We start from the raw sequence: 13,117 nt of genomic DNA, 5'->3' as shown, positions 1-13,117 counted from the left end.
CAGAATTATGTTGGTTTATCATCTTAAAGATCAGCAAAAGAATTCTACTAAATTGAGAGTTCTATTTATTAGTTGGATTCCATTTAGGAATTCTTTGGTCAGATAAACCCATATTTGAAAATAAATACAAAAACACATTCCAAAGACAAAAAAAAGAGGTTTTTGGATTATCTATCATTTGAAGTTAATGTTAATACCAGACTTGACAATTATTTATTAGTAAAGATCTAAATGGAAAACACAGCAACTCTAATAAAGTAGACTTCTCAGTCTACAAAACCCTGTTCTTCATAAGTCATACACTGGTTATTTCAAACTGATTTCATGATAATTTCTGAAAGATTTTCCATGGAATAGTCAACATCAACAAGCATCTCTTAAGCACCTAACAATGTCCCAAGCACTCTAATAAACACTGATGATACAAATGCAAAAAAACAGACCCTGCTCTAAAGGAGCTTACAGTCTAATGAGCAGATATATAAATAAATATGTTCAAACATGATATATACATGACAAATTAGAATTAACCTCAAAGGGTTAGGGGGAACAGAAGAGGCTTTTTATAAAAAACAGTCATGACATTCTCATTCTGTAATTCATGGGGTTCGAAATAACAGAACTTTTTAGTTAAAAGAGACCTCAACTTCAGAAGCCACCTGGTTCAACTCATAGCCAAAAGGAAATTCCTATTATAACACACTGGACATATGGTCATTCACACTCTACTTGAAGTCCTCCAATTAAGGCCAAATTATCATCTCCTAAAGTAGTTTATTCCATTTTGGAAAGTTCAACTATGAAGAAGTTTTCCCTGATATTACATCTAAATTTAAAACTTTTTCAAATTGCATGCTATCTTTGTCCCTAAATATAACCTCTGGGATCAAAGAGATTATGTTTAATTTCTCTTAAATCTTCACATTCTTGAAGTCATCTATCATGTTGCCTCTGAGTCTTCTTTTCTCCTACAGCAAAAGCCCCATTTCCTTCAAACCATTGTGGACAGGTTCTCTACCACAACAAATCTGTTTGGCCTGACTATCAGCTCAGCAAAACAGAGGTGCTGTTCCAACCTGCCCCAGGGAGGCCAACTAACCAGCCATGCATTACAATCGACAGCACGCAGCTTTCTAACGTCAACACTTTCAAGTACTTGGGCAGCACCATCGCCAACGACGGGTCCCTAGACCACAAGACTAATGCCAGGATCCAAAAGGCCAGCCAGGCACTCAGGCGGCTGCGCTCCAAAGTCCTCCAACACAGAGGTATAAGAACTGCGACGAAGCTCAAAGTGTATAACGCAATGGTCCTCAGCTCGCTCCTGTACGGTTGTGAGACATGGACACTGTACCGGAAGCACATGAAACAGCTGGAGCAATTCCACCAACGCTCCCTCCAGTCAATCATGAGGATCCAATGGCAGGACCGGATCACCAATCAGGAAGTCCTCGACAGAGCCAACTCCACCAGCACTGAAGTCCTGGTCCTCAACACCCAGCTAAGATGGTCTGGACACGTCATCCGCATGGACCCACAGCGAATACCAAGACAGGTATTCTATGGTGAACTGTCTGCTGGACTCAGGAAACAAGGCCGACCAAAGAAAAGATTCAAGGATCAGCTAAAGTCCAACTTGAAGTGGGCTGGCATTACACCAAAGCAACTAGAACTCGCTGCCTCTGACAGAAGCAGCTGGCAAACCCACATTAACCATGATGCCACCACCTTTGGAGATGAGCGACGTCGACGTCTTGCCGCTGCACATGAACGCTGACAGCAGGCCACAACCGCACCTCCCATAACAACTGGTGTCCCAGGCCCCATGTGCCACAAACTGTGCGCCTCAGCCTTTGGACTCCAAAGCCACATGAGGGTACATCAATAGATGATAATGCACAAAGACAATAGTCATTCTCAGTCACTGAGAGACTACTACTACTACTACTACTACTACTACTACTACTACTACTACTATCCTTAAATAGCATATACTCAAGGTCCTTGACTATTTTAAATGCCTTTTACGTGGTATACAGTATTACTCTTTGGTTTATCAAAAGTCTTTAAATTCTGCCACACAGAATTGAAGACAATATTCCAAATATATCCTCAAACAGATCGAAGTCTAGAAGGGCTATCATTTCCTTATTCCTAAAAGCAAAGTTTCTCTCCATGCACCCAAAAATCTCAAGAGGGTTTTTTAGCTGTCATATGATTGTGGTGACTCATGTTGAGCCTGCAATTATTCAAAACCTCCAGGTCTTTTTCAAATTGCCAACTGATCATGCCTTCCCCTCTTTTGCATTTAGGAAACTTGATTTTTTCCCCCCACCAATGTAAGACATTAAATATATCCCAAATGAATTTCCTTTTATTTTAGATACAGTCTGGCACTTCAGCCCGCCAAGATCTTTTTTGTCATTATGCTACCTATCCTCAGTTTGTGTTATCCTCAAATCTCATAAGCATGTCATCTGAGCTTTATCATTAGCTAAAAAAGCTCACCAGGTCAGAGGCAAATATAAAACCCTAGGGAACCTCTCCTGGAGACCTCCTGTCAAGCTGACAATGGATCACTAATAAGTAATTTGTGTTCAGCCATTCAACCAGTTCTGAATTCATCTCATTTATATCACCTAGTCCACATTTCTCCATCTTTTCCACAAGAACTACATAAGATATTATATCAAAAACTTTGATAAAATCTAGCCTAAAAAATGGAAATAAAATTAGTCTGGCATGACCTATCCTTGATATTTACTAATCAACTCTTTGTTACCTATTTAATAATTTCCCTAGGAATCGGGTCAAGTTCATAAGCCTATAATTTGCAAATTTTGTTCTTCTCTTTTTCTGAAAATTAAGACAAATGGCCTTGAGTCTTACAGCACTTTATGGTCTTCCATGATCTTTCAAATATGTGGTGTAGTATGGGAGGATATATGTAATCAGATCAGGTGACTTGAATTCATCAAACGTGCTTCCACAATATTTCCTTAATTTTCCCAAGTTAGCCTTTTTTTTGTTCTTTAATTTCCAATGCAAAAGCTAACCTCCTTTGCAGAAAAAAAAAACGCATAAATCAAAAGGGAAGCATTATCTGTTCCTTAAAAAAAAATAACATCTTTACTAGTTGTCCTTCAGCAATCTTGAGACATTTCAAGTTTTATAGAATTTTTCAAAAATTATCTTTCTTTTAACTGTCATTATTTCTTTAGTACCGTAGAATTAAAACTAAAGAATTAAAAACAATTTTTTTAAACTCTTACCTTGTGTCTTGAAATCAATACTATGTATTGGTTCTAAGGCAGAAGAATATTAAGGGCTAGGCAAAGGGGGTTAAATGTCTTGCCCAGGGTTACACAGCTAGTGTGTAGTGCCTGGGGCAAAATTTGAACCTAGGACCTCCCATCTCTAGGCCTGACTCTCAATCTACAGAGCCATCTAGCTGCCCCCTAAAAAACAATTTTTAAAATGGATTTTCATTTACACCATGCTGCGTCTTGCTTATTATTATTTTTAATCCCAATTAATTTTATTTAGGAAATAGATTTCATTGGTTTAATAAACTTTTCCAGACTTCATGCTGTTCAAAACAGTTTGATCAGTGACTTAAAGATATAAAATTATATTTATTCCTTAGATAACAAAGCTAAGATGGATAGCTAATGTGTGTGATATTACTAGACCTTACACATATCATTCAAAGAATGGGGATGGCCTCAAGTAATTTATCAGTTATCACAGAATCTAAAGAAAGAGATGAATGATAGTCGCCCTGTAGTGCTAGCTGTGGTCAGAACTCATGACAGTTTAAGAATATAACCACAGACTCACAAGACATCCTTATGAAAACACAGAGATGGTATGATCTCCTCAGTACCTTCTAGAAATGGAAACTCAGATGGATGTGAAAGGCCTAGAAAAGGGAATTTATTAGGTACCTACTATGAGCAAGGTAATGTGATAAGCACTTTACAAATATTTTTTTATTTGATCCTCAAAAATCACCGTAGGAGGTAGATGCAATTATTATCCCATTTTACAGCTAAGGAAACTGAGACAAACAGGGTTTTTAAATAGCTTGCCTAGGGAAGCATAACTAGTATCTGAGGTTGAATATGAATTCAGATCAAGACTACAAGGCCCACTGGTATATCCAATGTATCAGATAGCTGCCAAGGACCTCAAGCCACCACAACCAGATTGCAATCCTTATCTTTCCTGACTCTTTCTACTCCTATTCATACCCATTTGTTCCTCATAAGGAGGGTTGGTAAAAATCTAGGTTCAAATACCCCAATAAAGGAATTTCTTCTTCCTGCCCCAATATAGGTAGGAATATAGCTGCACTTCCTATATACAAATAGTTTTATCTGCTCTATTCCTGAAGTTGCAGTTGTGCTGAACTGCCTTTTCCGGTGGGCTAACACTATACCGGATGACAGGATGAAAAAAATGACAACTTTAAAAAGATTTCAATGAGCTTGTAAGATGTGTCCAAATTACCAAGGTACAATTTTATAGCATGAGATTCAAAAAGAGGCAATGAAATTCTGAACTAAATGATCTTTTAAAGTTATTGTTCATTATGCAAAAAGGGCTCTAAAAGACTCTGCCCTTTGATCCAGCCATAACACTGCTGTGGTACAATAGAATGTAATGGACTTCTCCATTAGTGGCAATGCAGTGATCCCAAACAACTCGGAGGGATCTATGAGAAAGAACACTATCCACATTCAGAGGAAAAATGTGGGAGTAGAAACTCAGAAGAAAAACAACTGCTTGATTACATGGGTCAAAGGGGATATGATTGGGGATATAGGCTCTAAATGATCATCCTAGTGCAAACATCAACAACATGGAAATAGGTTTTGATCAAGGACACATGTAATACCCAGTGGAACTGCGAGTTGGCTACTGGAAGAGGTGGGGGAGAGGGGATAGAGGGAAAGAATATGATTCTTGTAACCAAGGAATAATGTTCCAAATTGACTAAATAACACTCCCCCCCCCCCCCCCCCAATAAAATAAAGGTATTGTTCATATCACAGCCATTAATGGATACAGGATAAGAAAGAACTGCAAGAAAGGGAAGGGAATAAATCAACAGAAATGTGCTAGGTACTGCACTAAGTGCTTTACAAATATCTCATTTGATCCTTACAAATAAACCCTTAAAGCTATTTTAAACAGAGGTTGAGTGGCTTGCCCACAGCTACAAAAGGGGTCTATGGCTAGATTTGAATTCAGGTGTTCCTGAATCAAGAACACTAGGTTACTTAGTTATAAATTATCTGGTAATAATCTGCTTTGTTAGAATTACAGAATGCTTAAGCAGAAAGAGATTCAAGAAGTCATTAAGTTCAAACTCTTCATTTTACAGATGAGGAAAGTAAATTGAAAGATAAGTAAATTATCAAAAAACAAAGTTGTTGTTTTTTTTAGTTTTATCTTAAAACAAACAAACAAACAACTCTTACCTTTTATCTTAACAGCTGAGACAGAAGGGCAAGGACTAGGCAAACTGAGGTTAAGTGACTTGCCCAGAGAGGCTAGATTTGAATCCAGGTGCCCTAGACTCCACAGCTGTTGCTCTATCTACTAAGCCACTTAGTTGCCTCAGTTTCTTTAGTTTTAAAATGAGTTTAAACTAAATGTCTTTTCCAGTTATAAATCTAAGTCCTATGAAATGCTCTTATTCTACTTTGTTTTTCTAGTGAGATTCTCATCTGCAGTAATGTTTAAGTGTATGATAATGGATCACACCTCTTGGCCCATAGGAGATTCTTAATAGTGGATGAAAGGTTGCACTTGATGAGATGATTACTTGAAGACTATGACTATAATGATAATGTTTAAATGTCATTACTAATTTAGCTTTATGCTTTTATCTAGTTCGACAAAACAGGTAAACATTTCCCTTTATATATTCTTACTTTACTAAAACAAAAAAGGCAGCAAGGAAAATAAAATGTCAAAAGTCCTTGGGATTGGATCAAACTGTGCTACCATTGTATAGCTAACCAGTCAGAACATAAAAATTTGAAGAACTTTCAAGCTGGTGTTTGAAAAGCTAACTCATTCTACTTCTGTTGCAGAATTGATTCTCTTGGAAAAAAGAAGAAACCATGAGTTAGTGAAATCTCTTTGGGGCAAAGCAGCTTGGGTTCTGGGATCAGTTGTTCTAAGGTATCTTTTCCAGCATATCTGACACTAAAACAATCCTGTGACTTTATAGGCTGCCAGTTTCCTCCGATCTTGGGCTTAGAAAATAATGAATAACAGTGATGAATCTGAATAGCGATAGCTGTGTCACTGACACCATTTGATTTATTCTTTATTTTCTATGAAGAGCCTATTACTTCTGGAGGCTATCATAGATTCCATTTCTGGACAGTATTATTCCCTAGGTAATTTGTCCTTACATTAAGCCTAAATCTCTTTAAAACTTCTACCTATTTCTTTCTGTCCTTTGGGGCCAAACAAAACAAGTCCAATCTTTACTGCACTTGATTACACTTTAATACTTGAATACTAGCATATATCCCTAAATATTCTTTTCTCTAGGCTAAGAGGCCCAGGTTCATTCAGTCTTTTAAAGCTAGATTCTCCAATTCCCTCACCATTGTGACCACTCTCTCAGAGATGCCATCCAGTTTGTTCCCATCTTTTTAAATATAATCAGGTACTCCAAAAGTGGCATGGTAGAACAACTACTTTTCAAACATCACTTCTCTCCATTTAGTCTACATTTCCTATTAAAATAAACAAGTTAATCAAAATATGTTGCAAATATGGTATAATAGCAACTAAAGAAATATACACAAATGAAACAAAATTACATAAATGAAAAAATATATAGGCGATGCTTTTCTCCTATAGGAATGCTTTGCATAAAATTTATAGACTCTTATAATAATATTTTTTATACCATAGATAGGGAGAAGCCATGATTTAAGGTAAAAGTTCTAAAACTAAGCAGCAACTCAACATATTTTGTTAGTTTTTATAACTGAATGGAGAAAGAACAGCTCTTGAATTATATGTAGCTTTACAGAGTATAATATTTCAAATGTAATGTGTGGTACTGGTATATTATGTATATTAAGTAAAGTGCAGTTAAAGATAGAAACCAAGAAAAACATGAATAAAGCATATTTATTTGAATTAAAGTAAAAAACAATTTTATATAAATATATTTTGTCAATTTTACATTTTTACTATTTATGATGTCAAAATCATACAAGATATACTGTATACATATAAGCTGATTATTAAGATCATGCAAGGTGTAAAAGAGAGACTGATATGTCTATGTAAGGTGTTTACTAGTATCATGATCAATATTCTACAAAGAATTCAAAATAGGTAGTGGAATCTCAACAGAAGGCAAGTTCCTCTATATAGTTCTGTTTACATATGACATTACACTGACGATATCATCAAACAGTGCAGTCTCCCAAATAAATCTTGTACTCAAAAGAGTTTTGTCTAACCATCCACATAGGAAAACCAAGTAAATTTAGAATGCCTATTTCTAGACTGTATCAAGAGCCTAAAAATCCAAATGCCTTGTCCATCAGGCCAGATGGCTTTGACAGATACAATAGACAATGACCTGGACACAGAATCCTTTACATCCTGCCTCCTTCCTGACTTTCCAGTCTTCTTATACTTTACTATCTTTTCACATCCACTACAGTCCAAGCATACTGCCCTTTATCATCTGTCAAAAACATGACATTCCACTTACTGTTTTCAGGCCTTTTTACTGGCTATTTATACCTTGTCTTGTGTTTTTCCTCATCTTTTCCTCTTAAAATTGTAGTTTTCTTCAAGACAATAAATACTGCTTTCTGCAGGAGACCCTTTCCAGTCTCCTGAGAAGGCTACTTTACCCTCTTTTCTGAATTTACTTTCTTTTCTGAATTTACTTTCCATCTATTCTAAAATGCTTTCCCCCCCTTTATATACTCAGCATAAGTGATCAATAAAATTCTTGTTAATTGATTGACTGGTGGGCTAGAGATTGATTGTCTTTTGCAGTGTTTTTAATAACCTAAATTTCTGTTTGAAACAAAGGCCCATTTTTAGCACCCATCCAGGAGAAGTTGAAGTGTTGATTATTCAAAGACCACCATTTCCCAAGAATAATAGTTTAGGGCTACTTTAAAGAGAATTGGAAATGTACAAAGATGGATCAGATTGGGTTAAAGAATATTACCAGCAAAGAACTTGAACAAGAGGAAGTTGGAACAAAGAAAATTATCAAAGAAATGTCAGATTAGAAGAGTGATGACATGGACGGCCTACATGTTCTACTGATGGGCACATAAAGTCAAGGAAAAGTTCCCAGTACACTGGGTGGACCTCCAAAGAATACAAGAGGGTAAAAAACAAGAGCTGTTTAGCATTAAAAGTCTGGATTCCTTATAATCTTGTCCTATTGGAAAGAGCATTTAAATCTAAGATCACCATTCCATCCAAGTGTTTTCTTTCTTTTTTTTTAACCTTATAGAGCTCTCATTTTAGGGGTGGTATCAATATCTGTAGTACTGTACTATTTAATCTATTTATCTACCCATCAAGCAGTCATGTACTTTTTGGTCTTGTGCCAAATTTCTTTTTTTTTTCCTTTGCAAATTGTGAAATCCAACTTACCTGAAAAACAATAAAAGTCAGAAATTCAATATTATGTTGTTTGTCTTATGCAGAAAGTTTGCAAATGTAAACTATGAATTGCTACTGACATCTCAAAGCTAAAAAAGAAAATAAAATTTGGGTAATATAATTTCAAGAAACATTTTTTTACAAAAATAATTCTATTACAAGGATATTTTGTATCAACTTTAAATTTCCAGTACATACTATAATTACAGTGAAAGTATCACTATGCAGTATCTCACTTACGTCAATTCTAATTCTGAAGAATAAAAATGATTAAAAAGGATAATAATTAATTTATATAATGCTTTGAGGTATAACAATTTCTTTACAACCACACTGTTAAGTAGGTATTTCAAGTGCTATTATCTTCAATTTTCTTGCTCAAGATCACATAGCTAGTAAAGTCCTGATCAAAACCAAGTTTCTTGAACCCCCAATCTATTACTTTTAAGCTTCTGTCCAAGTTAGCAGTATTCACACAAAATATTGCAAAGCATATTTTTTTCTTTTTTAAATTTAGAAACCTTAACATTTACTATCTATGTTGAATCCTTCTAAGAAAGTGTACTTTTCAGTAGGGTAATACTAAAAGTGAAACAAAGAGATAATTACAGATTCCCAAGGAAACAAAACATAAAAGTCCTAAGTGATAAAAATGTGAACATAAGACTACATGGAAATTTCTTATACTGAATTCAGGAAAAATAATAAACCATAAAAAGGGTACACATTCAGAAATAGGGAAATTTCCAAATATCTCAAAACAATATATAACAATATAGACAGTAAAATGTACAGATTGAAATGAAATGTTCTGCCACACTTTAATATTTACTTTTCAACAAATTACTAAGAATAGATAGTGAATGATTCCTCATCCTTCTCTTCTGATTAGTGAGTTGTTGGTTCAGACCTTCATGATTACTCCTGCTATGCTCATTCCATTCCCCAATCTACTCCTCAATGTCTGGACTTTTCCTTCTCCTCCTTACCCTAACAAGATCAATTCCTGGGTGACTGAACAAGTCAATGAAATTTCTCAGTCTCAGTTTCCGTTTCTGTTTCCTCATATGCAAAATGGAGGTAATGATGTTACTTATTATCACATAGAAACTGTTGAGAATCAAATGAAATAGCATACATAAAGTGCTTTGCAAACCTTAAAACTCCATGTAAATGCTAGTTATTATTATTTAGTCAGAGAAAAAATTAATTACTTCATTTGACTTTTATGCTTTCAATATGGCTGTTAAAATTGTAAGCATTACCAATAGAGAGGCATGGATAGAAATCTAGCTTCTAGACTTGTATTCAGTGTGACCTAAGAAAGTAACCTAAATGTTAGTGCATAGGGCAATGCTCTAAAACTATCAGTTACTGAACAACTGTTAATCTGCATCATTAGTTCCTCTAACCAGAGTTCCTACACCAAAAACCTCACAGGTGGGGAGGGGGGAGGGAAAGTAAGGTAGATCAAGATCAGATCTTTTATAATGGAGTTGTGCACATATATCAAATCACATTTTTTTTAAAACCCTTATCTTCTGTCTTGGAGCCAATATTGGCTCCAAGGCAGAAGAGTGGTAAGGGCTAGGCAATGGGGGTCAAGTGACTTGCCCAGGGTCACACAGCTGGGAAGTGTCTGAGGTCAAATTTGAACCTAGGACCTCCCATTTAGGCCTGACTCTCAATCCACTGACCTACAGCTACCCCCAAATCACTTTTTTTTTAAAAACCAACTTCAGATAAGTCCATTTTAGGAAACATTTTTTTACAAGTTAATGATGCCCATACATAAATCTTATTTTCTTAATTTCATCTGTCTTGAATTTTAGTTTTGTAACAAAACAGAAAATGTTTAAATGTAAAATAATTATCAACTATTCTGATTAAGAAAGATAATCCAAAGAATATATACAGTACTGCCATTTCGTTTCTGTATTAAAAAAGGAAATTGAGTTCAACTTGTGTAAAGATGGTACTATGATAAAAAGATTTAGATTAAGAATCCCTCATCTAGTCTGGATTCTACCACTGATTTTTCAAAAACATCTCAGAAAAGACAAAATATATTACTACCTGAGTCTGTTTCCTCATCTACAAAATGGAGAGACTATGTACATGATAAAGTCCCTTTCAGCTAGTCTAACATTTTGTGAGCCTATTATTCTAGTTCTTAATTATTATCTCCAAGGTTGAAAAACAATAACTGTAAACCTGGCTTTCACATAATGGCGGAAATATGTTCATCCATTTGGCATATTCATAACTGACAGTCCTAGTTAGTATATTCAAAATATCATTATCCCCATTCTCTTGGTTTTCTCCTTAAGAGTTCCTCATCCTTCTTTATGTTTTCTTCCTATCCCTCAATTTCATATATGGCCAGTTCTCTGTTGTAAACAATAATTTTTAAGAATGAAATGAAAAATTTCTTAACATAAATATTATGTTCCCCAATAATCATAGTGGTTTTTTCATTAAGAGAAACACACAAAAGGCAATAAGAAATAGGGATATTTCTAATGGGGTGTATTTCTTTGTCCTACTTGATTTAAGAATAAAACAAAAGATTTCTTAAAAAAATGGAATACCAATATATTGCCTAGACAAAAGGAAAACAAAAGAAAACAATTCTCTTCATTTCCCTCTCCAAAACTGTTGTTGGGCCTGTGGTGGAGCCTAATTTCATCAAGTAGCTTTTATATTAAGCACCACAACACTTTTGGATACTCAGATTCTTGCCCTCCAGCAGCTTACATGCTTTAGAAAAAAATAAACAAAGGAAATTCAGAATAAAGACAGAATAAAGACAGTAAAAAGCTTATATAATGCTGAAACAAGTACTCTCTCCAGGTCCATACTGGGCATAATATGGATGGAACCATAACAGACCCAATGAAAGCATCTTGGGGACAATGAAAATGACAAGTAAGAGATCCTCCTCCCTTCAGTTTAGGATTAAGAATATTGAGAGATGCAATCACAGCCAAGTACGTGCTTGACAGAAGGTCTTCCATACCCTTTCTTCTACCTACAGAAACTCCCCCCACCCTGCCCCGCCCAACACACACTAAGAAAAAACAAAATAACCCAGCAATATCTTTCCAAGATCCAATCCAGGCACCAATCTCGTCCCCTTCTCTTATCACAGTCTGTAGCAGCTCTTTCCCTCCTGCTGGCCCGCCAATTTCTCCCCTCACCCCGCTTCTAAGGCGGTGGGAGGAGCGGCACAAAGCCAGAAAATTAATAAATACACATTAAAGAAGGAGGAGTCAGGCAGCAGCCGCCGAGGCCGCCCAGGGTAGCAGCGCCCAGTGGCGCCCGGAGGGAATAGGGGGAAGGGAGGGGGGCCAGGAGGCGGTGCTGCACAAATCCCCGGGGATGGGGAGGGGGGGGCACGGGGCAAGGAGCATCCGGAAAGCAGCACCCCCCCTTTTCCTCTCCCGCTGCACCCCGCTCCCCGCCCCGAAAATCCGGCCGCACGCCAAGGGCTCTCCGGGAAAGACCATAAGGAGAAGGGGCGGCGGCTGCATCACCATCATTAAGACCGGCGGCTGAGCCGAGCGCATCACTTACCCCTCACCATAGCTAGAGGGACCGGACGAGGGAGGCGGGGCGCGTCGCGTCCCGTGAGTCTCTCGCACGCCGTCCCACCCGCCAACCCGTCGCCGTATTCGTCGTCGTAGTCGTCGTCTCTGCCGTCGCCCCCAGACTCTCCGTTCTCTTCACCGTGCTCGGCAATAACGTTATTCCACACACGCCCCACACATAGCGGTAACGGCAGAGAGCAGTCGCCCACTGCGCAGGCGCGTCAGGAGAGCCGGGGGAGGGGGCCCTCCCCCTCCTCCTCGCCCAGTTCTCTCTTACTGCGCAGGCGCCAAGGGCAGACAATGAAAAGGAGTTGCCTGGAGGATCGTTGTCCCACCCACACGATTTCGCAGCAGCCGACTGCGCAAGCGTGCCGCTCGGACCAGCACGAACAATGAAGAAACTACTGTCATTAGCTCGGACTGCAACCAACACGGACTACAGATCCCAGAGGGCAGTGCGGTAATTCAACAACAGAGGCCTGTTCGCTTGGCATGCTAGGATTTGTAGTCTCCACAAACTCCGCACCTTGGATTGTAAAGATTGAGTTTTTTCTCCAGCCAGGGCAATTTCTAGTAGTAGTAATCGAAGATGGGGTCGTAAAAAGGAGTCATATCTTCTCATTCGCTTAACTGAGGGAACTCATGGATGAAGAGCATTTTCCCAACTCTGTACAGCAAAGGCCTCTACAAGGTTGTTCTTGGTAGTTAGATGGTTCAGATTGCCTAAGAAACGAGATGAGGGTAGGAGAAAGAGTAGTGGTGTGAAGGGGGGGAGGAAGGGAAAGGAGGGCGGAGCCTCCACACTTGTCTCTAGGCAACGGGCGCTTGGAGACCAAACCGCCTCTTCTCTA

General features: G+C 37.7%; 2 protein-coding genes across 26 annotated transcripts in view; one reads left to right on the top strand and one right to left on the bottom strand.

Annotated features, from left to right (window-relative positions):
• The window catches only part of CEP170 (centrosomal protein 170), a 177,441-nt gene extending 165,041 nt beyond the window's left edge, over positions 1–12,400 (bottom strand). For 16 of the 24 annotated variants that reach the window (XM_007481531.3, XM_001377789.4, XM_007481534.3 and 13 more), the window contains exon 1: positions 12,253–12,393. The gene's annotated coding sequence lies outside the window, so the exon portion shown is untranslated. Of the gene's footprint in view, positions 1–12,252 lie in introns of all 24 variants that reach the window. The other 8 variants (XM_007481532.3, XM_056814151.1, XM_056814153.1 and 5 more) reach the window with 1 other exon arrangement.
• A 415-nt stretch (positions 12,401–12,815) lies between these two features.
• Positions 12,816–13,117, top strand: part of SDCCAG8 (SHH signaling and ciliogenesis regulator SDCCAG8) — a 269,240-nt gene continuing 268,938 nt past the window's right edge. For both annotated transcript variants that reach the window (XM_056814171.1, XM_007481542.2), the window contains exon 1: positions 12,816–12,957. In XM_056814171.1, coding sequence (XP_056670149.1) covers positions 12,909–12,957 — 49 coding nt within the window. In that variant the 5' untranslated portion in view covers positions 12,816–12,908. The remainder of the gene's footprint in view (positions 12,958–13,117) is intronic.

This window comes from Monodelphis domestica, chromosome 2 (genome assembly GCF_027887165.1).
Source record: "Monodelphis domestica isolate mMonDom1 chromosome 2, mMonDom1.pri, whole genome shotgun sequence".
Classification (NCBI taxonomy): domain Eukaryota; kingdom Metazoa; phylum Chordata; class Mammalia; order Didelphimorphia; family Didelphidae; genus Monodelphis; species Monodelphis domestica.
The sequence above is the reverse complement of the archived record's forward strand: the minus strand, read 5'-3'. Positions and strand labels throughout refer to the sequence as shown.